The sequence below is a fragment of the Lampetra fluviatilis genome, chromosome 67 (genome assembly GCF_964198595.1).
Source record: "Lampetra fluviatilis chromosome 67, kcLamFluv1.1, whole genome shotgun sequence".
Taxonomy (NCBI): Eukaryota; Metazoa; Chordata; class Hyperoartia; order Petromyzontiformes; family Petromyzontidae; genus Lampetra; species Lampetra fluviatilis.
Window position 1 is genome coordinate 3,446,655 of NC_136341.1, and position 24,164 is coordinate 3,470,818.

General features: G+C 51.7%; 1 protein-coding gene across 1 annotated transcript; it reads right to left on the minus strand.

Moving 5' to 3' along the window:
* Positions 1–353: 353 nt before the first annotated feature.
* On the minus strand, positions 354–21,834 carry LOC144952423 (uncharacterized). The gene is made up of 4 exons (XM_078882820.1): positions 21,552–21,834; positions 21,219–21,276; positions 17,869–20,135; positions 354–7,924 (listed from the first exon to the last, which is right to left on the minus strand). Exons 3-4 carry the CDS (start codon positions 19,375–19,377, stop codon positions 7,607–7,609), a joined length of 1,827 nt encoding a protein of 608 aa, XP_078738946.1. The 5' UTR covers positions 19,378–20,135; positions 21,219–21,276; positions 21,552–21,834; the 3' UTR covers positions 354–7,606.
* Between the last annotated feature and the right edge of the window lie 2,330 nt (positions 21,835–24,164).

Here is a 24,164-nt window from a genome sequence, read left to right on the forward strand (position 1 = left end):
GCTCTTTGTCCACAGACGTCCGGTATGGTTGGGTCATTTGTGATCGGCCAGGTCGCTTCTGAAAATTAACTCCGAGTTCAGTAAAATAAAAAAGTAGTTTAGTTCTAATTAGTCATTAAATGTTGACTTAAAGCTTTCGTGACTGCAGGAAATCACATTCTTTGGGTCTTCCGGTAAGGTCACGTAGATAGGTTCAAAGAAAATTACAAAAAAAAACGACGTTTCGATCGCAACACGAGCGGTCGTCATTGCCGGGTTTGTGGTCGTGCCCCCATCACCACCACCATCACCACCATCACCACCAGCGGAGGAGAATGTCAGCACCACAATCAACAACCACCACCACCACCAAGCAAAGGAATAAAGATAATTTATTAGTCAATGCACAAGAGGAATTCCAATTCAACAGAAGGCTTTAAGAGAACGCGAGCCGCCCGTTTGGTCAAAGTTAAAATCACGACGAACATCGCTCTATGGCAAGACAAGTTAAAACCACTCGCTACATTGCACCTGGATTTGCGAATCAACCTCCGCCAGAGAGGCTCGCTGCAATCCTTGCACGAACCACCAACCCCACTGCAAATCTCTGCGTTGCCTCCACGCCGAATCGCGTGCGAACTCACGGCTACTAGAACGCCGCCAAGCTTAACTGAGCTCAGAGGTCATCCACGCGGTCAGCATTTATTGTCATCAGCATCCTCATCATCGTCGCTTGGGGAGGGAGATAAAATACCTACCAGTTTGTGATAGGGCAATAAACTGGGTGCCCGAGATGTCAACTCCCTCGCCTGGCGTGCAGGAGGTCGTGGGCTCGATCTCGAACCTGACGCCTGCTGCTGCTGTGTATTTGTAGTTTGCGTGTTCTCATAATAATCGCAGTGACGAGATGTTAACTACCTCGCCTGGCATGCAGGAGGTCGTGGGCTCGATCTCGACCCTGACGCCTGCTGCTGCTGCTGTATATTTGTAGTTTGCGTGTTCTCATAATAATCGCAGTGACGAGATGTTAACTACCTCGCCTGGTACGCAGGAGGTCGTGGGTTCGATCCAAACCCTGACGCCGGCTGCTGCTGCTCTGTTTGTAGTTCGTGTCTCTCTCGCTCTCTCCCCGTATGGTCGCCCTCCGGTTTCCCCCCTCCACGCTGACAATCGGCGTCAAGGCGTTGAGGCAATTGGCTGCTGCTATACATTTCCACGTGGTGATGATGATGATGATGATAAAAGAACACTTTTGAAGAAGATCTCCAGAGCGAAGTAGTGGGCCTTACCTGGTCAAATAAAAGTGTAGAGCCTCATCCCCCCCCCCCCCCTGCCACATGAACGTGGATGTTTTTTTTAAGTTAATGCCAAATGTGAACTTAACATCTTTTAACCACCAATTGTGATGTTTTCTCAACGCACAAACTCCGCGGTTTGCGTCGTGAAACAGTAAACTAAACTTTATTTTACCGGGTAAGGCCCCACTGAGCTACGGATCTTTTTCAAAAATTACCGCGGCCCATCACCGCGTGGCAATTTCCAGCAGTTGCCAAATACTCCAAGACGCGTGATGCCGATTCTAAACGTGGAGGGGGAAAAACCGGAGGGCTCTGAGACAAATCCACGCGACCACGGGGAGATAGAGAGGAAGACGCACCCACACTTCAAATATACAGCAGGCATCCATCCTCTCCGGTTCTTTCGGTAGAGTCACTGCGACGATGAAGACGGACGCTTGTGTTGCGACTGAAGCGTCGTGTTTTTCTGTTATGTTTTCTGCCCACGTGACTTTACCGAAAGAAGCAGAGAGAGTGGATTCCTGCAGTCACGAAAGATCAACTCAAGATACAGCAGTCGGGGTCGGGCTCAAACCCACGACCTCCTGCATACCAGGCGAGGTAGTAAACATCTCGTCAATCTGATGATGGTGAGAGAGACACGCAAACTCCAAATAAACCGCAGGCATCAGGGTCGGGATTAAACCCACAACCTCCTGTATACCAGGCGAGCAAAATAAACATTTCGCTACTGTGATGATGATGAGAGAGACACGCAAACTCCTAATACACAACAGGCAGTGTCCGGGTTGGGATCGAACCCACGACCAGGCGAGGTCGTTAACATATCGACCATTGTGATGATGATGATGATGAGACACGCAGATTCCAAATAACAAACCGGTGTCGTCGGAATCAAACCCACGACGTCCTGTGTGCCAGGCGAGATCGTTAACATCTCGCCACTGTGATGATGATGAGACACGCAGATTCCAAATGTACAACAGGTGTCGTCAGGGTCGGGATTGAACCCACGACCTCCTGTACACCAGGCGAGGTCGTTAACATCTCGCCACTGTGATGCTGAGACACGCAGATTCCAAATGTGCAACAAGGCATCGGTGGGGGCCGGGGATCGAGCCCGCGACCTCCTGCGAACCAGGCGAGGTAGTCAACATTTCAGCGCCACCACAGGCGCCCCCACACACCCGGCCACGATACGGCACGGGGTGTCGTGACAGAGAGAGATCCACGTCCCCCCCCCCCGCTCGAGACGTGGCCGGGGAGGCAGGGGGTGGGCTCGGAGGTCAGAGGCTCCGAGGCCGGCAGCCCATGAGATCCTGGGTTCCAGTCCCCAGCGCCGAATCAGATTCAGCGCTTAATTTGTCTCGAATTAAAAATTAAAAAAATATTTAAAAATCGACGTCCTTCCCCGACACGTCCCTCGCCCCTCTCTCTCTCTCTCCGTCTCGCTCTCCCTGTGGCTTGGCAACTCGCGGTCGCCAACGCACATGGCGGGGGGAGGGGGGGGCCGGGGGCCTCGAGACGCAGAGAAAACGGACCGGGGAAACAAAACAAACCCATGGGCGACGTTTTCGGGGCAACGGCCCTTCCCCTCGGAGCACGGACCCATACGCAAGTGAGCAAGGGTTGCTGCCCGAAACGTCGGGCACACAGTGTTTGTTGTTGATGGGGGAACCACGTGCTGTTGTTGTTGTTGTGCTGGAGCACAGCCACCGCCGCCAACAGCAGCAGCAGCAGCGTCGTCACCAAAAAGCTTGTCCACTTCTACCGGTGATGGCGATGATAGAGGCTGATGATGATCACGATGATGATTGATGGATGATGATTGATGGATGATGACAGTGAAGGTGATTATGATGGAGGATGATGATGATGATCACGATGATGGTGATGATTGATGGATGATGATGACAGTGAAGGTGATTATGATGGAGGATGATCTCGATGGATGCTGATGATGATGATGATGCTTATAACGGTTCTTGTCCATTGAAATTCCAGTCGTGACGATGCTTGATGACGATGAGATCCAGGATTGAGAAAGACGTTGTTGTTGTTGTTGATGCCGCGAACTCAATACAACACTTATAATAATAACTTACATCATGCGACCGTCTTTAAAACTCCCCCCCCCCCCACGCCGATTAAGAGAACAAACATTTCCAGATCACGCAACGGATTTCCGGGGGGATCACCGCGCCACGATGGCCCGTGTTGTGCACGCTCCTGGCACCCGACAGGGCGAGCGAATTTACACTTCACCAGGGAAGGCCCCACCACTACTAGGATGCTAGGGGGCACTTTTCCAGAAGCCACCCCCCTGCCCATCACAAATGATGACGACAAATGACGACGACGATGACGGCTCAACGGAGTGGCTTCATCATCATCATCGTGGACATTTACAGCAGTAGCCAAACAGCTCGGAACGACGATTACGAAGTGTGGAGGGACACTGCTGAAGCGCTCGGAACTTCGAGCATCGCGTGTCCGTCGCGTGTCTGTCGCGTGTCCATCGCGTGTCCGTCGCGTGTGCGTCGCGTGTGCGTCGCGTGTGCGTCGCGTGTGCGTCGCGTGTGCGTCGCGTGTCCATCGCGTGTCCATCGCGTGTCCAATTCCCACGGTAACGCCGGAGGGCGCGACGCTACGGCCGACAGAAGCCGCCATCCCTAGGGGGTAAAGGACAATCGGGGGCGACGGCCACGGGCCCCTCGCTTTGGGGGGCCGCCCCCTCCTCCACCCCGGGGCTCTTCGACTTCACGGTCTGACACCGTGAAGCGGCCGGGCGCCGACATGGACGGCGATCGTAAAGTGACGAGGTGGCGTGGGGATCGCGCTCTCCCCCAGAATAGTTTCCGGCGGAGTGCTGCTGATGGACATATCGGGGGCACGTCCGTCAATCAGGTGACAACTTTATCAGCTGGCCGTGTCGGGTGGTGGAGGGGGGCACGACATTTGCCGCCTCCGACCCAACGAGTCCACGGTCTACGCGTTGCCCCCCTCTAGATTCGTGAGGAACTGGAAGGAAAGTATAAATATAATTGTTTAAACAATCACGAGCCCAACCCAAACACGTTTTAAACGGGAGGGGGGGGGGGGAGTGTCAATAATCGCGGTGACAAACATCCCCACCGGCCCCCCGCTCCGCTCTTTTTTTATTGTCGGTAAAGTGCACGGGGGGGCGACTGGCGCGGTCGAAATCACGCGGGGAAAAGAGAACTACCGCTGAAGTAGCCCCGGGCCCAGGCAGGGGCGGTGGTGGCCGCAGTGTTGGGGGCGGTCCACTCCGGTCAGACGGCGCCCCAGAGAACGTGTTAGCCATGATTATTATAACTGATGTATATGCATTTGTTGATAATAATGACGACGACGACGACGACGATGATGATGAATGGGGGTTTTCGTTTGCTGAAGGAGAGTGCGGGCGGGGGGAGCGTCTGTGTGGAGGCATCCGTTAATAAAGAGCTTTATAGCTCATCGGATTCCACCGGTAAAAGTGTGGAGTAAAACACGCAGCGCGCGTGTGCACCACGCGGTTGCGCGTGTGCACCACGCGGTTGCGCGTGTGCACCACGCGGTTGCGCGTGTGCACCACGCGGTTGCGCGAACAAAGCGCCACCTAATTCAGGGGCTAAGCGGGTCCAAACGGGGTCGACCGCTGACACCAGAGGTGTTGCCGGAGTGACGAGGGTTGATGAATGGGCATCCAGGCGCCGGCCAGGCGGGGCTAGTAGAGACACGGGGGAGGTCTCGGATCATTGGCAGGAGGATTTCAGGAGGTGAGCGTGAGCGGAGCGGGGTTGGTTGTTGCTGGGGACAAGAGTGAAGACATCTCGCCGCTGCCGCTCAAGCTTTTCACGGACCTCGACCCTGACGCGTCGCCGGGCGGGCGAAGGTCGATCCCCCCGCCCGGGACAGACGAGTGAGCGGCTCTGAGGGAGCGGAGGCGAGGGCAGAGTGTGAGAAGCTGCTGGGTGCTGAGGAGCTGCTGTGTGCATGTTGAGGTGTAACGTAGATAAGCGTGGGGAACAGGTGAACAAGAAGTGGCCGTATAGATAGCGATAGGCGTGCCTACAAGTGGTGCAAACGCAGGTTAATAAAGTGTAAGAAGGTGACTTGATTTTCAAAGACACTACAAAAGTAAACATCCCGATTCGGATTCTGAAACAGAAACAGATTTTTTACGGAGGTGGCCCCCCGTGTAGGAATTGAGCTCTTACCGCTGAATGAAATTTTACTTCACCAGGTAAGGCCCACTTAGCCCTTGTTCAGAAGCGACCTGGCCAACGCAAATGATCGCCCAATGAAGTGGCTCATCATCATCGTCATCATCGTCATCATCGTCGTCGTCGTGTGGAAAATTGTAGCTAGCGGGCAAATCATCTAAACGCGCGACGTTGCTTCTAAATGCGCGCGTGCACGTTTGTTGAACTCATTTCTCGCCGTACTTATGCAGCCAGCCGTGCTAAGTCCGAGGGTGTGTGGGGTGGGGCGGGAAGAACAAACTGAAAACGACGAAAAAATGTGGTGGGGAAAAAACCCGGAGAGACCCGGAGGGAAAATCCACCACGGGGGAGAACGCGAAACACAAACTCCAAACGTCAGAGCAGCGGGCGTCGCCCTCAGGGTCGCACATCGAACCCACGACCTCCTGCACACCCGGCGAGGGAGACAACAACTTCTCGCCGCCACCGCCGCCGCCACTTGCCATTGTGTCCCACGCTGCATTTGCCAGCAGCGGGTCACAGAATTAGCTCGACGTCGATTTGGGAGCTCCCTCGGGAACTGAATTATCCCGTCCAGTTACACCCCCACCCACCCACCCCCCACAAAACGGGCTCTCCCGCGACGTCCGGCAAACGTTCACCGTGGAGGGGGGGGGGGTGGCGTCGATGGTGCCCGCGGCCCCGTCGCACCGGGGGGGGGAGGGGTGCTAGCAACCACCTGATTGTCAGAGAGTCTCCGTCTCTCTCGCACACGTTCACTCCTCCCCCTCCGCTGCTGTGATGTTGTTTCTTGTACAATAGCTGCTGCTGCTGCTGTTTCTGATGCTGTTGCTGCTGCTGTCGTTGCTCCTGATGCTGCTGTTCCTACTGCTGCTATTCCTGCTGTTGCTCCTGCTGCTGTTGCTCCTGCTGCTGCTGCTCCTGCTGCTGCTGCTCCTGCTGCTGCTATTCCTACTTCTGTTCCTGCTGCTGTCATTGCTCCTGCTGCTGCTCGTCCTGCAGCTGCCGCTCCTGCTGCTGCAGCTGCTGTTCCTGTTCTTCCTGCTGCTCATGCTGCTGCTGTTCCTTCTACTGCTGCTGTTCCTACTGCTGCTGTTCCTGCTGTTGCTGCTGTTCCTTCTACTGCTGCTGTTCCTTCTACTGCTGCTGTTCCTTCTACTGCTGCTGTTCCTGCTGCTGCTGTTCCTTCTACTGCTGCTGTTCCTGCTGCTGCTGTTCCTTCTACTGCTGCTGTTCCTGCTGCTGCTGTTCCTTCTACTGCTGCTGTTCATGCTGCTGCTGTTCCTTCTACTGCTGCTGTTCCTGCTGCTGCTGTTCCTTCTACTGCTGCTGTTCATGCTGCTGCTGTTCCTTCTACTGCTGCTGTTCCTGCTGCTGCTGTTCCTTCTACTGCTGCTGTTCCTACTGCTGCTGTTCCTTCTACTGCTGCTGCTCATGCTGCTGCTGTTCCTTCTACTGCTGCTGTTCCTGCTGCTGCTGTTCCTTCTACTGCTGCTGTTCCTACTGCTGCTGTTCCTTCTACTGCTGCTGCTCATGCTGCTGCTGTTCCTTCTACTGCTGCTGTTCATGCTGCTGCTGTTCCTTCTACTGCTGCTGTTCCTGCTGCTGCTGTTCCTGCTGCTGCTGTTCCTTCTACTGCTGCTGTTCCTACTGCTGCTGCTGTTCCTGCTGCTGCTGTTCCTTCTACTGCTGCTGTTCCTACTGCTGCTGTTCCTTCTACTGCTGCTGTTCCTACTGCTGCTGTTCCTTCTACTGCTGCTGTTCCTACTGCTGCTGTTCCTTCTACTGCTGCTGTTCCTGCTGCTGCTGCTGTTCCTGCTGCTGCTGTTCCTTCTACTGCTGCTGTTCCTACTGCTGCTGCTGTTCCTGCTGCTGCTGTTCCTTCTACTGCTGCTGTTCCTGCTGCTGCTGCTGTTCCTGCTGCTGCTGTTCCTTCTACTGCTGCTGTTCCTACTGCTGCTGTTCCTTCTACTGCTGCTGTTCCTACTGCTGCTGTTCCTTCTACTGCTGCTGTTCCTTCTACTGCTGCTGTTCCTGCTGCTGCTGTTCCTGCTGCTGCTGTTCCTTCTACTGCTGCTGTTCCTGCTGCTGCTGTTCCTTCTACTGCTGCTGTTCCATCTGCTGCTGTTCCTCCTGCTGCTGTCCCTGTTCTTGTTGCTGCTGCTCCTGCTGCTGCTCCTCCTGCTGCTGTCCCTGCTGCTCCTCCTGCTGCTCCTGCTGCCGCTGCAAGCGCTCCCAGGCTGCGAGTCGGCGTGCCGGCAGGAGGCAGGGCTCCAGGGTGGCGGCGGCGTCGTGGACTCGCCGCTGGAAGCGCTGGCGGTCGCGAGCCATCGCCTCCCAGGGGCCCGGGCGGGCGGCGCGCAGCGCAAAGTCCCACGCAAAGAGCGGACGCACGCGCACGCACGGGGAGAACCGCACCTGTCGGAGACACAGAGAGACATGAGCACAGACACAGAGACACAGAGAGACACAGAGACACAGAGAGACACAGAGAGACACAGAGAGACAGAGACATGAGCACAGACACAGAGACACAGAGAGACACAGAGACACAGAGAGACATGAGCACAGACACAGAGACACAGAGACACAGAGAGACATGAGCACAGACCCACAGACACACAGAGACACAGAGACACAGAGAGACATGAGCACAGACACGGAGCAGCGCCGATGGAGGCCGGCACGGTGCACGAGCGGGCGGGTGGCCAGCGCCATGCCCGGCCGCCTGTCTCCCTAGCGGCGACGTTCACGAGGCCCCCGCGCCAGGTACCGATTTTGAGGCCGAGTCGACCTAACGGAGACCCAGGACCGGTTCAGATAATCGTCACTGGCGGTGTCGGTGGCCGTGAGCCACTGCCGGATTCGCAGCGCGGCGTAGCGCTAAGCACTCCCCACTCCTCGCCCCCGCGTTAGAGAGACGCGAATTACACGGCACGGCACTCGTGAACGGAGCAGGCCACACAGCCCACTGTAGGACCCCAGAGCTCGGGGCAACCGTTGGCTGTGACTTCCCTGCACATCCGAATCCATCGCCTCTCTCTCCGAGAGTGCCAAACAACTCGCACGCGCGAACACGTACACACGTACACGCACGCACGCAAACGTGCACAAGCACACGAACGTGCTGGGGGGGGGGGTCACAGAGAGCAACCACGAGCGGGAGCAGGAAGTCGCACAATGCTTGGATGTTGATGTTGTTGTTTTTTAAAGCGGCGGTGGCGGCGCAATGTAACAATGAGAAAGCACGCACACACAGACACACACACACAGACACACACACAGACACACACACATACATACAAGCACTAGAATGGAACGGCCAGAGATCCCATTGTTGTAATCCGTTTACCCTGATGACTATGTGTGTCACTGTGTGTGTGTCACTGTGTGTGTGTCACTGTGTGTGTGTCACTGTGTGTGTGTCACTGTGTGTGTCACTGTGTGTGTCGCTGTGTGTGTCACTGTGTGTGTCACTGTGTGTGTCGCTGTGTGTGTCACTGTGTGTGTCACTGTGTGTGTGTCACTGTGTGTGTGTCAGTGTGTGTCACTGTGTGTGTCACTGTGTGTGTGTCACTGTGTGTGTCGCTGTGTGTGTCGCTGTGTGTGTCACTGTGTGTGTCGCTGTGTGTGTCGCTGTGTGTGTCACTGTGTGTGTCGCTGTGTGTGCCACTGTGTCACTGTGTGTGTCGCTGTGTGTGTCACTGTGTGTGTTAATGTGTGTCACTGTGTGTCACTGTGTGTGTCACTGTGTGTGTCGCTGTGTGTGCCACTGTGTGTGTCACTGTGTGTCGCTGTGTGTGTCACTGTGTGTGTTGCTGTGTGTCACTGTGTGTGTTGCTGTGTGTGTCGCTGTGTGTGGCGCTGTGTGTGTCACTGTGTGTGTCACTGTGTGTGTTAATGTGTGTCACTGTGTGTCACTGTGTGTGTTACTGTGTGTGTCACTGTGTGTCACTGTGTGTGTTGCTGTGTGTGTCGCTGTGTGTGGCGCTGTGTGTGTCACTGTGTGTCACTGTGTGTGTTAATGTGTGTCACTGTGTGTCACTGTGTGTGTTACTGTGTGTGTCGCTGTGTGTGCCACTGTCTGGGCGTGGTAGTGTAGTGGTTCCCGCGCTGCGCTATGAACCTGGCGACCCGAGTTCGATTCCCGCTCACGGCCAACACCAGTCACGATTATCGACTCAGCCTCAAATGAGTACCTGGTGTGGTGTGTAAACATCGCTACTGGGGAGACAAAGGCGGCCGCGCATGGTGCTGGCCACCCACCCGCTCGTGTGCTGTGCCGACGTTCATAGGTGCGGCCACCCGCTCACAGCATTTGCTAAGGCGACATGGGAGATGTTTGTTTATGTATGAAAACCAGTAACAGTCGTGTCAAGATTGGCCTCTGTGGAGGAAGAGGCTCGTGAAGAACGCTACCGGGCGAGTGCCAGGCTAGGTGCACTGTGAGGCTACCGGGCAGTTGGAGGCAGTCGCCCTCCAGCAACAGCGTAGGGCGGAGGAGCGACGCTCACAACAACGAGCGGAGCGCCGGGTGGATAAAACGCAGAGAGTTGGCACAGTAGGGGGCACAGGTGGTGCATCAGCCACTCATCTCAGTCAGTCGACCCATGGCACCTGCCGGGTCTGTCCCCGTGACCTCCTGCCAGCAGTCAGCCTGGCACGGGCGCAGTGGCGATGTCACCGCCACTTTGTAGTGAACGGTGGTTGTTGTTGTTATTGTTGTGACCGTGTAATGAAGCACTACTTACACGCGTGCAAGGCCTGTTCATTGTTGATCCCGTGTGAAGTGGGCTCTGGGCTGCCTCTCACGTGAATCATCTGTTGTTGTTGTTGTTGCTGCTGCTGCTCTGGTGAGTTTGCATGTTCCCACCCTGCGTTGGTCCTGTGACCGCCACCACTGCCAACGCGACTTGGACGGTGCCCTACGGATCTCTATGCAACTCGATTCCAATGCATTGAAAGTGTTTTTGTTTGGGTGAGATTGCGTAAATATAAATGCGGTGTCGTTAAACCCGCCGCCGCCGCCACCATCACCATCACCACCCGACAGCTAATCAGTAGCGAGGCTTGCGTCACGTGAACACAAGGTGCACAACTTAGTGACCGATTCAGCACTCACCGCTCGTTGTGTGTCAGAAAGTAAACCCACAGCAACGTTTACAACTATAGTGTAGTGTATAGTGTAGTGTATAATAGTGTGGTGTATAGTGTAGTGTATAGTGTAGTGTATAGTAGTGTAGTGTATAGTAGTGTAGTGTATAGTAGTGTATAGTAGTGTGGTGTATAGTGTAGTGTATAGTGTAGTGTATAGTGTATAGTAGTGTAGTGTGTAGTGTATAGTGGTGTATAGTAGTGTATAGTGTAATGTTTAGTAGTGTAGTGTATAGTATAATGTTTAGTAGTGTAGTGTATAGTGTAGTGCTTAGTAGTATATAGTGTAGTGTTTAGTAGTGTAGTGTATAGTGGTGTTTAGTAGTGTAGTGTTTAGTGTAGTGTATAGTGTAGTGTATAGTGTAGTGTATAGTGTAGTGTATAGTGTAATGTTTAGTAGTGTAGTGTATAGTGGTGTTTAGTAGTGTAGTGTTTAGTGTAGTGTATAGTGTAGTGTATAGTGTAGTGTATAGTGTAGTGCTTAGTAGTGTATAGTGTAGTGTATAGTGTAGTGTATAGTGTAGTGTATAATGTAGTGTATAGTGTAGTGCTTAGTAGTGTATAGTGTAGTGTATAGTGTAGTGTATAGTGTAGTGTCTAGTGTAGTGTATAGTGTAGTGCTTAGTAGTGTATAGTGTAGTGTGTAGTGTATAGTGTAGTGTATAGTGTAGTGCTTAGTAGTGTATAGTGTAGTGTGTAGTGTAGTGTGTAGTGTGTAGTGTATAGTGTAGTGCTTAGTAGTGTATAGTGTAGTGTATAGTGTAGTGTGTAGTGTATAGTGTAGTGTATAGTGTAGTGCTTAGTAGTGTATAGTGTATAGTGTAGTGTATAGTGTAGTGTGTAGTGTGTAGTGTCTAGTGTATAGTGTAGTGCTTAGTAGTGTATAGTGTAGTGTATAGTGTAGTGCTTAGTAGTGTATAGTGTAGTGTATAGTGTAGTGTGTAATGTATAGTGTAGTGTATAGTGTAGTGTGTGGTGTATAGTGTAGTGTATAGTGTAGTGCTTAGTAGTGTATAGTGTAGTGTATAGTGTAGTGTGTAATGTATAGTGTAGTGTATAGTGTAGTGCTTAGTAGTGTATAGTGTAGTGTATAGTGTAGTGTATAGTGTAGTGCTTAGTAGTGTATAGTGTATAGTGTAGTGTGTAGTATAGTGTGTAGTGTATAGTGTAGTGCTTAGTAGTGTATAGTGTAGTGTATAGTGTAGTGTGTAGTGTATAGTGTAGTGTATAGTGTAGTGCTTAGTAGTGTATAATGTATAGTGTAGTGTATAGTGTAGTGTGTAGTGTAGTGTGTACTGTAGTGTGTAGTGTATAGTGTAGTGCTTAGTAGTGTATAGTGTAGTGTATAGTGTAGTGTATAGTGTAGTGTATAGTGTAGTGTGTAGTGTATAGTGTAGTGCTTAGTAGTGTATAGTGTAGTGTATAGTGTAGTGTAGTGCTTAGTAGTGTATAGTGTAGTGTATAGTGTAGTGTGTAATGTATAGTGTAGTGTGTAGTGTATAGTGTAGTGCTTAGTAGTGTATAGTGTAGTGTATAGTGTAGTGTGTAATGTATAGTGTAGTGTATAGTGTAGTGCTTAGTAGTGTATAGTGTAGTGTATAGTGTAGTGTCTAGTGTAGTGTATAGTGTAGTGCTTAGTAGTGTATAGTGTAGTGTGTAGTGTAGTGTTTAGTAGTGTATAGTGTAGTGTGTAGTGTATAGTGTAGTGTATAGTGCAGTGCTTAGTAGTGTGTAGTGTATAGTGTAGTGTATAGTGTAGTGTGTAGTGTATAGTGTAGTGTATAGTGTAGTGCTTAGTAGTGTATAGTGTAGTGTATAGTGTAGTGTAGTGCTTAGTAGTGTATAGTGTAGTGTATAGTGTAGTGTGTAATGTATAGTGTAGTGTGTAGTGTATAGTGTAGTGCTTAGTAGTGTATAGTGTAGTGTATAGTGTAGTGTGTAATGTAGTGTAGTGTATAGTGTAGTGCTTAGTAGTGTATAGTGTAGTGTATAGTGTAGTGTCTAGTGTAGTGTATAGTGTAGTGCTTAGTAGTGTATAGTGTAGTGTGTAGTGTAGTGTTTAGTAGTGTATAGTGTAGTGTGTAGTGTCTAGTGTAGTGTATAGTGCAGTGCTTAGTAGTGTATAGTGTAGTGTTTAGTAGTGTATAGTGTAGTGTGTAGTGTATAGTGTAGTGTATAGTGCAGTGCTTAGTAGTGTATAGTGTAGTGTATAGTGTAGTGCTTAGTAGTGTATAGTGTAGTGTATAGTGTAAACCCACAGCAACATTTACAATTCAATCACGTGGTGGCGTGACGCCGGTGATAACAACGACCACAACCAGCAGCTGAGTCAAGCGACTTTTCCAGAATCTCCCCAATTACCTTCGCAGCGACGTGCCAATTCTAACCGCGGGTCTTCTGTGCAACTCCATTCAAATAAACTCCTCGCACGGACAGACGGTGCCGCCATAACTCAGTCGACCATCGATTATTCGGCTGTCAAAGGCCGATCCGGCAAACAACCGGCAAAAATCTCACCAAACGCTGTAACCCCGGTAGGGGGAGCGGCAGCACTGCGTGCACGTGAACGTAAAGGCCGCTGTGATTTCGGTGTTAAATATTAAAAACGACGACGACGACATTATGCACCAGAGGTGTGGACTCGAGTCATGTGACTTGGACTCGAGTCAGACTCGAGTCATGAATTTGATGACTTGCGACTCGACTTGGACTTGCATAACAATGACTTTGTCCCACCTATGAGATGTGGACTCGAGTCATGTGACTTGGACTCGAGTCAGACTCGAGTCATGAATTTGATGACTTGCGACTCGACTTGGACTTGCATAACAATGACTTTGTCCCACCTCTGTTATGCACTACATGCAGCCTAAACAATGGAAATACTGCACATGGATACATCACCCCATGATGCAGAATCTTCGAGCCTGGCCCGGTAAGTACGCTACAGTAAATACGTTACTATATTTACCGAATATTTATGTTCGTATAGACATACATTTATTTTGGTATATTTTGACGTTTCTCTACGGCAATCTCAGCTCGCAAAATAATTTGAAACACTAAAAAAACCACGACTCGAATTGTAAATGTTGTGGATTTGCTCTCCAACACGCCGGTGGGCTCAAGTGGTGACTCATTGGGGCGTTGTTTAAGTGACCAACCTTCCTGGCTGTGTCGGGTGGTGAATTGCCCGATGATGCTGGATGCAATTACCAGCGAAACGTCGTACTACTCAAATTGTAAATGTTGTGGTTTCACGCTTCAACACACCGGTGGGCTAAAGCAGTGAACTATTTGTCTTTTGTCAACGTGACACTTTTTTACTGATTGGCCGTGTCGGGTGGTGGAGGGTTACGACACATTTATAAATAACGCGATCTAAACCCAAAAACGTTGAATATGAATATTGGTCGCGAAAGCCTACGTGTTATAAACTGACACATTTATACTTACGCGATCTAACCCAAGAACCTTTATTACGAACCTACCAACATAATGTCATCGAAGAAAGTGCAAAAATAAGCGATGTTAAGTAACAATGATGAGCGATTATCCGGCGTTGAAAAAAATCCAGCGCCCACTCTCCCCCCATGAAGCCAGCGGATAATCGCTGATCTCTACTCTGCATATCAAACTCAACATCACGTGAGTTCATCTTCTTGGTTCTTTCGGTAAAGTCATCACGTAGAAGGGAAGTAATAAAATAATAAAAATAAAACATAATAAAATAATTCTCACGACGTTTCGGCCACAACGCAAGCAGCCGTCCTCAGGTGAAGACCAGGTCTGTCGGGGAGACAACGTCTATTTTATTACTTCCCTTCTACGTGACTTTACCGAAAGAACCAAGAAGATGAATCCCTGCAGTCACGAAAGCTTTAAATCGAAATCACGAGAGTTGATGATGGTTTAGATTATATGACTATGTAAGCATCACGATGATGGTGGTGGTGGTGGTGGTTTAGATGATGATGTGTTAATGTGTAAGCATCACCGATGGTGGTGTAGATAGATGATGATGTGTGAATGTGTAACCATCACGATGGTGGTGGTTTAGATGATGATGTGTGAATGTGTAACCATCACGATGGTGGTATAGATAGATGATGATGTGTGAATGTGTAACCATCACGATGGTGGTGGTTTAGATGATGATGTGTGAATATGTAACCATCACGATGGTGGTGGTTTAGATGATGATGTGTGAATGTGTAACCATCACGATGGTGGTGTAGATAGATGATGATGTGTTAATGTGTAACCATCACGATGGTGGTGGTTTAGATGATGATGTGTGAATGTGTAACCATCACGATGGTGGTGTAGATAGATGATGATGTGTGAATGTGTAACCATCACGATGGTGGTGGTTTAGATGATGATGTGTGAATGTGTAACCATCACGATGGTGGTGGTTTAGATGATGATGTGTGAATGTGTAACCATCACGATGGTGGTGGTTTAGATGATGATGTGTGAATGTGTAACCATCACGATGGTGGTATAGATAGATGATGACGACGATGTTGTAACTGCGTGTAAGCATCGCCGGGTGATGACCGTGATGATGATGATGCTGTAATTGAGTCAACACAGCAGCAGCAGCAGCAGGAGGCCGGGTGTCAAGCGTTAGGAATGTAACAGTGACTCAGCTCTGTGCTGATCTACACGCAGGCTACCCCCCCCCCCCCGACTAACTGGTAACACAGCAATGATGACACCCCAGGGAAACGCAGCCAATCCCCCCCACCTCCACCCTAGATCATTGTTTTGTGGCTGAAAATGACCAAATGAGAAGCAACTTTGTTGAGATATTTATTTGTGGCCAGTCCGCTTCTAAAGAAGAAGTTAACACCTCAGTGGCCTGGTAGGACAGGGATGGTTTAGCGCAGTACTTGTGTGTGCTTGGGGCCATCTCTCCACGACCTTTCATATAAATTTCGATTTAAAGCTTTCGTCACTGCAGTGATTCATCTTCTTGGTTCTTTACCGAAAGAACCAAGAAGACCTTTCATATAAATTTCGATTTAAAGCTTTCGTCACTGCAGTGATTCATCTTCTTGGTTCTTTACCGAAAGAACCAAGAAGACCTTTCATATAGTTTGCATTCCTATCGTGTTTGTGTGTATTGTGTTTGTGTGTATTGTTTGGGTCTTTCGGTAAAGTCACGTAGACAGGTTAAAATAAAATAACAAAAAAACTACGACGTTTCGATCGCAACACAAGCGGTCATCACCACCACCACCCTTTCCCTGGTGACGAACGCTTGTGTTGGCAATCGAAACGTCGCAGTGTTTTCTTATTTCCTTTGAACCTATCTACGTGCCTTTACCGAAAGACACAAACAAAATGAATTGCTGCAATCACGAAAGCTTCAAGTGGGTCCAAGCCCCTGGGTCCAAGCCCCTGGGTTCAAGCCCTGGGTTCAAGCCCTGGGTTCAAGCCCTGGGTTCAAGCCCTGGGTTCAAGCGCTGGGTTCAAGCCATGGGTTCAATCTTTGGGTTCAAGCCCTGGGTTCAAGCCCTGGGTTCAAGCGCTGGGTTCAAGCCCTGAGTTCAAGCCCTGGGTTCAAGCCCTGGGTTCAAGCCCTGGGTTCAAGCCCTGGGTTCAAGCCCTGGGTTCAAGCCCTGGGTTCAAGCGCTGGGTTCAAGCCCTGGGTTCAAGCCCTGGGTTCAAGCCCTGGGTTCAAGCCCTGGGTTCAAGCGCTGGGTTCAAGCCCTGAGTTCAAGCCCTGGGTTCAAGCCCTGGGTTCAAGCCCTGGGTTCAAGCCCTGGGTTCAAGCCCTGGGTTCAAGCCCTGGGTTCAAGCGCTGGGTTCAAGCCCTGGGTTCAAGCCCTGGGTTCAAGCCCTGGGTTCAAGCCCTGGGTTCAAGCCCTGGGTTCAAGCCCTGGGTTCAAGCGCTGGGTTCAAGCCCTGGGTTCAAGCCCTGGGTTCAAGCCCTGGGTTCAAGCCCTGGGTTCAAGCGCTGGGTTCAAGCCCTGGGTTCAAGCCCTGGGTTCAAGCCCTGGGTTCAAGCCCTGGGTTCAAGCGCTGGGTTCAAGCCCTGGGTTCAAGCGCTGGGTTCAAGCCCTGGGTTCAAGCGCTGGGTTCAAGCCCTGGGTTCAAGCCCTGGGTTCAAGCCCTGGGTTCAAGCCCTGGGTTCAAGCGCTGGGTTCAAGCCCTGGGTTCAAGCGCTGGGTTCAAGCCCTGGGTTCAAGCCCTGGGTTCAAGCCCTGGGTTCAAGCCCTGGGTTCAAGCCCTGGGTTCAAGCCGTGGGTTCAAGCCCTGGGTTCAAGCCGTGGGTTCAAGCCGTGGGTTCAAGCCCTGGGTCTGGGTGGCTGTCCCGGGATGGGGGGTGGGTCATTATGGCCACGGCGGGCAAGGAACCAGAATTGCCGAGATCCTGGGTGCACAAAAGCCCCGATTCTGGACGTCTCGCTCAGGGGGAGAAAAGACCCACGGGGAGAAGCTCACCTGCCAGAGAGACAGAGAGAGAGAGATAGGGGGACAGATTCTCTTTCATCTATTTTTTTATACCATTTTTTTATTTACCTGGTACGGCCCCCACCACTGAGCTGCTTTCAGAAGCAAAGTGGCCATCAACAAACGACAGCTCGGCAAAGTGGCTCCTCATCATCGTGTGGACATTTATAGTGGCCAGCCAAATACTCGAGATGTGCAGAGGTGTCGATTCTAAATGTGGAGGGGAAAAAACCGGAGGACCCGGAGAAAAATCCACACGACCACGTGGAGGGACAGAGACACACAAACTACAAATATACAGCAGGCGTCAGGATCGGGATCAAACCCATGACCTCTCGCACACCACGCGAGGTAGTTGACATCTCGCCAAAACGGTGCGCAAACAGTGAGAGAGAAAGAGCGTGAGAGAGAAACAGCGAGAGAGAGACCGAGACAGAGAGAAACAGGAGAGAGACAGAGAGAGAGAGAGACAGAGAGAGAAACAGAGAAACAGCGAGAGAGAGAGACAGCACAATAGACAGAGACTGGATAGAGACAGAGCGAAATAAAGAGACGGAGCAAGGGAGACAGAGAAAGAGCGAGAGACAGAGAGAAAGAGCGAGAGACAGAGAGAAAGAGTGAGAGACAGCGAGAGAGAGACAGTGAGAGACAGAAAAAGACAGCGAGAGAGACAGAGAGAAACAGAGAAACGCACGCAAACAAGAACCCGGCCGTAATCTCACGACCCCATCGCCACCACCCACCGTTTTCCGCGTGCGTGTCGTCGCAGCTGGCGTGGCTCCCAGCTCGCCGCCCCTCACGTCCCCCCCTCCTGCGCCGCTGCCAGGCTCGTCGCCAGCGTCGTCGCCAGCGTCGTCGCCAGCGTCGTCGCCAGGAGTCGGCGCTTCGGAAGCGGAGGCCCTGGGCCACGCGCCGTCCGGCTCGTCGGTCCACGTCCCTCCCGTCCGCCGCTCCCGCCCGAGGTTCCCGGCGGCGGCGGCGGGCGACTCGCCGGGGAGGCTCTCCCGCACCGGCGGACAACGCCGGTCCGCGGCGGGCACGGGGTGCCGGGCGGTGCAGGGCTTCTCCGGGGCCTCGGGACCGCGCGGGGCGACCTGGCCCACCGCCCGGCCACCGCCCGGCTCCCCGCCGCCTCGCCGTGCGCCGCCCGTGCACGCGGTGAAGTTGAGCAGGTCGTAGGGATCGCCGGCGGTACGGAAGGCGTCCCACAGGCGCCGCTGAGCGCAGTCGCCCTCCGAGCTCCAGCTGGCGTCGCTGCCAAAACCGTCGTCGTCTTCGTCGTCGGAATCGTCGTCATCGGAATCGTCGTCGGAATCGTCGTCGGAATCGTCGCTGGCTCGCTGAAGGCCGAGGATGATGGCGATGTTGCGGTTGCGGCAACGCGGCGGCGACGGCGCTTCCGCCGGTTTCGTGGTGACGAAGTTGCCGCCGGCGGCGGCGGTGGTTACGGTGGTTACGGTGGCGGCGTGGGGGGAACTGAAGTCCTCCGACTCGAGGCTGTTGAACGCCGAGTCCCCGCGCGGCGACGACGCCGCCGCCGCCTGGCAGAACGTCGCCACGGCGAGGTGGACGGGCCGCGACGACGTGCAGGGCCCGGCCACGACCACGAAGGGCGCGAGGAAGTCCAAGCCGGCATCGTCGTCATCGTCTTTCTCAGAGTCAACGGTGGCGTCATCGCCACCGTCGCCACGTTTAAAGTTCACGATGATAACTTCACCGCCATTATCATCACCACCACCATCACCACCAACGTCCGCTCCTGTAGTCAGAGTCACAACGTCTGCATCGCCACCGCCTCTGTCATCATCTCCTCCCTTAGTCCTGACGTCGTCTTCACCATCCTCGGCGTCACCATCGCGGTGAACATTTCCATCATCGCCACCGCCGCCAACCCTCACCAAACATCTTCCAGTCGCTTCACAGTCAAAAACACCGCCACCACCAACACCATCTCCACCACCACTCGGGCACCCACCCCATTCACCCCAAACACCGCCTCCGCCGCCGCTACTATCGCCGTCATCGCCCTCTCGACGTTTGCGGCAAAACTCGTCGCGCGGCTTAGTCGACGGCCCTCCAGAGTCCACCGTGGGCACGGCGGCCGTGGCGGCGTCGGAACCGCGAGAGCCGCGAGCCAAGAGGTAGGCCCAAAAGAGGAGCCAGCGCAGGGCGCGGGCGGCCGGCCCCACCACGCGGGAGGCGATCCCCCACGTGGCCACGGTCCACTCCAGCGAGGAGGCGGCGCCCGCCATTCCTCCTCTTCTTCCCTCCGTCTCGGCACGCTCGGGCAACGCCGTTGCAACCGGACTCGGCTCTGTCGCCCGGATGTTGCCGATCGCTCTCCGACAAAACACCAGCAACGCACCCCCACCACCCCACCAGCCGCCCCAACCGCACCACCGCTCGCCAACTCGCTCGCTCACGTCCGAGCGGCAATTCCACGGAGAGCGACGACGGTGGCGGCGGCCACGGAATCTAACTGGCTCGCGAAGGCCGGATTGCCGCAGAGGCCGGCGACGGTCGGAAGCTCGTAGGCGCTGGCGTAGGCTGCGGCCGCTCTCTCGGCCGGCATCTTGGCGTTGGCGTCAGTGCGGGCGGGCGGGCGAGCGGTCCTCCTGGCGGAGCAACACGACGGAGCCTCGCTCGGGAGAATTTGGACGGCGATCGACGACGGGACTTGCCATGGCCGCTTGAGGAGCGCAAGACGGGGAAGCTGCTGCTGCTGTTGCTGATGCTTGGGCTCGATTTGAAGAGAACAGCAGGGGTCGGTAGTTGGGCAAATTGTGTCGCAAGACCCGAGGCAGGCCAGGGCGACGATGTGGGTTAAATATAGGAGATAGTACGCGTAATGGTGGGCGCAGCTGTGATGCGAAGAGTGAAAATACATTAAGGATGGTTTGCTGTTGTTCAAAGCCGTAATTGAACCAATCGCCGGAGCACTCAACCTGTTTGGGTTTTGTCGGCTCTAAAAGAATGTCATCGCGCACAAAAAGTTTCGATGATCCGAAACCTAACAACCAACACCGCACACGAAAGAAAACGGAAGTTTGAATTAGAGATGTGACAACCCCCCCAAGGCGGCTCACACTATAAACGAAACTATGAATGAGCAACACCCACGCCTCCTCATGAGGCAGAAGCAGCAGCATTATTGTCACTTCTGCATTCCGCGCGGCAACTATCATTGTTAAGCGTGAAATTAAAAAAGAACACTTTACGTAAGTCGGCCAATACAAGTAAGGTCAAAGTTAACAGCAGCGTAAGTATCCTAAGTGTTATAGCCACAACAGTATTGAGCTGAGCAACGCCTGATGAAGCTGGTTGTAATTACTGGCGAAACGTCGTACTCCGATTGTAAATGCTGTGGCTTGGCTCTCCAACACTGCTGTACTATTACACTACACTATACACTACACTATACACTACACTATACACTAGTGCTGTACTAGTATACTACACTATACACTACACTATACACTACACTATACACTAGTGCTGTACTAGTATACTACACTATACACTACACACTAGTGCTGTACTAGTATACTATACACTACACTATACACTAGTGCTGTACTAGTATACTACACTACACTATACACTAGTGCTGTACTAGTATACTACACTATATAATACACACTAGTGCTGTACTAGTATACTACACTATACACTACACACTAGTGCTGTACTAGTATACTACACTATACACTACACACTAGTGCTGTACTAGTATACTACACTATACACTACACACTAGTGCTGTACTAGTATACTACACTATACACTACACACTAGTGCTGTACTAGTATACTACACTATACACTACACACTAGTGCTGTACTAGTATACTACACTATACACTACACACTAGTGCTGTACTAGTATACTACACTATACACTACACTATACACTACACTATACACTAGTGCTGTACTAGTGACGAATTGGCACGTTCTGTTTACGTGACAACCCGGTAAATACGATACAAATATACGAGGGTTGAATATAAAACAACACACGGACACAAATATACAAGTAGCGAGTGTGTCTGAGCGTTCACACCGTCGTTAAGGCTCGGCGCAGGTTTACTTACTGCGATGCTGGTCACGACACGATGCTCACGCGTTCACCTCGTGCATGAAGACATCCACCTACAAAGACGACAAATTGTTGTTGTTATTGTTGATGTTGGTACTCTCCTCAAAGAGTGTCCACACAGAAGGCAGCCAACAGACGATCTGCCGTCACTACGAGCCACACACAGCAACACCGAAACACGCGAAGGGGCTCGCGTCTAAGGCGCCCACAAACGCCGCTAACGACGACACGATCGAGTTATAGATCATTTAACGCGAGCCGCGAAGCCAACATATATCTGTGGCTTAATTGAGCAATTAACTTAAAGCCGAGGCCTGGCGTCTCTCACCCTCTCGCTCGAAGCCTGCCGCTTGCCTAGCCGGGCCGCCCGGCCTCCTCGTCTGAAACTCGGCTCGGAACCAGCGCGCGGGAGCGATCTGAAGTTGGCCTACTCGAAAAGTTTACGCGGCGGGCCTTGGGGATGATCATAGGACGGGGCTGCTAACGATGATGATGATGATGAATAATAATGGTTAATGATGATGATGATGACACTGAGAGCGGAGCTGCGGCAGGCTGTGACTGTTGAGGCGGCGTAGACGCGGGAGTGAAACTCGTGAGGGACGAAGGCCGTGAGGGGGTTGTCAATGCGGTGTCCTGATTGGTCCAGAGCGCGCAACGTCATGGACGAGCCTAACTGCTCACTATCAGTGGGGGTCGCATTAACGATTCTTAGGGGTTGGCAATAATAATGAATTAACCAATCGTACTTTTTGTTTACAAAAAATATAATTAACGCGTTGGATATAAAGCTGTTGATAATGTTGATGAGAATTAATCATTCATCTGTCGCGTTGTTACGGTAATTTCGATAGAAAATATTGCGAAATATTCGTTTAAACGTTTGTTGAGCAATAACCCCGATGAATAAGTTGCACTTGGTACAGCCCGCGTGGAGCGCGTTGCCCCAGGTCGTCACGTCCACTCCGGACTGCACCATTCACAATGAGGGGGATAATTTAATAAATTTTTCGACGTTATCATATAATTAACTTATTCTGTTAAATGTAGTGCTACTTAAGACTTAGATACATAATATTGCCGTTACTAGTACACGTTTAAATTGTAAACTCGAGTTTAAAACGTGTAATAATGCATTTGAAATAAGGCACGTGTTGGAATGTCACCCCTTGCCCATGTCGACCTAAGACACGCGCGTCCCCGCTTAATCGACTACAGTTCAACTCACTGGATCGATTCCTTTGGTAAAACAACTACAGTACTGTCTATAACATCGTTATCGTTAATATTCCAACGTAACCTCACTTGCTAAATAATTAGAGTAGCGCACCATACCCTATCTTCAAAAAACGTGAAGATAATTCGATGTTTGTATGCCTCATTGAAAACACAATTGTAATCGAATCGCGTTCGTTATATAAGGTCGATGGGAATCGATTACGTCCATACCGAAAATAGCCTCGTGACGAAGGCGTGAGTCACAGGGAAATCCGCCTCGTCACGCCTCGTCACGGGGAAATACGAAGAGGCGACCACGCTGCCTAGGAGATGTCAACTACCTCGCCTGGCACACAGGAGGTCGTGGGATAGACACACTGATGTATATTTGTGTGGCTAGGAGATGTTAACTACCTCGCCTGGTACACAGGAGGTCGTGGGATAGACACACTGATGTATATTTGTGTGGCTAGGAGATGTTAACTACCTCGCCTGGTACACAGGAGGTCGTGGGATAGACACTCACACTGATGTATATGTGTGTGGCTAGGAGATGTCAACTACCTCGCCTGGTACACAGGAGGTCGTGGGATAGACACTCACACTGATGTATATGTGTGGCTAGGAGATGTCAACTACCTCGCCTGGTACACAGAAGGTCGTGGGATAGACACTCACGCTGATGTATATTTGTGTGGCTAGGAGATGTCAACTACCTCGCCTGGCACACAGAAGGTCGTGGGATAGACACTCACACTGATGTATATTTGTGTGGCTAGGAGATGTCAACTCCCTCGCCTGGCACACAGGAGGTCGTGGGATAGACACTCACACTGATGTATATTTGTGGCTAGGAGATGTCAACTACCTCGCCTGGCACACAGGAGGTCGTGGGACAGACACTCACACTGATGTATATTTGTGTGTGGCTAGGAGATGTCAACTACCTCGCCTGGCACACAGGAGGTCGTGGGATAGACACACACACTGATGTATATTTGTGGCTAGGAGATGTCAACTACCTCGCCTGGCACACAGGAGGTCGTGGGATAGACACTCACACTGATGTATATTTGTGTGGCTAGGAGATGTCAACTATCTCGCCTGGCACACGAGGTCGTGGGATAGACACTCACACTGATGTATATTTGTGTGTGGCTAGGAGATGTCAACTACCTCGCCTGGTACACAGGAGGTCGTGGGCTAAACCTACACGCTGATGTATATTTGTGTGGCTAGGAGATGTTAACTACCTCGCCTGGTACACAGGAGGTCGTGGGATAGACACTCACACTGATGTATATTTGTGGCTAGGAGATGTCAACTACCTCGCCTGGTACACAGGAGGTCGTGGGATAGACACACTGATGTATATTTGTGTGGCTAGGAGATGTTAACTACCTCGCCTGGTACACAGGAGGTCGTGGGATAGACACACACACTGATGTATATTTGTGTGGCTAGGAGATGTCAACTACCTCGCCTGGCACACAGGAGGTCGTGGGATAGACACTCACACTGATGTATATTTGTGTGGCTAGGAGATGTCAACTACCTCGCCTGGCACACAGGAGGTCGTGGGATAGACACTCACACTGATGTATATTTGTGTGTGGCTAGGAGATGTCAACTACCTCGCCTGGCACACAGGAGGTCGTGGGATAGACACTCACACTGATGTATATTTGTGTGGCTAGGAGATGTCAACTACCTCGCCTGGCAC

Coding starts and splice junctions, on each gene's coding strand:
- LOC144952423 (XM_078882820.1), bottom strand. CDS start 19,377: ATGGCGGGCGCCGCCTCCTCGCTGGAGTGGACCGTGGCCACGTGGGGG. Junction 7,925..17,868: donor CGACACGCACGCGGAAAACG/GTGGGTGGTGGC, acceptor TGTCTCCGACAG/GTGCGGTTCTCCCCGTGCGT.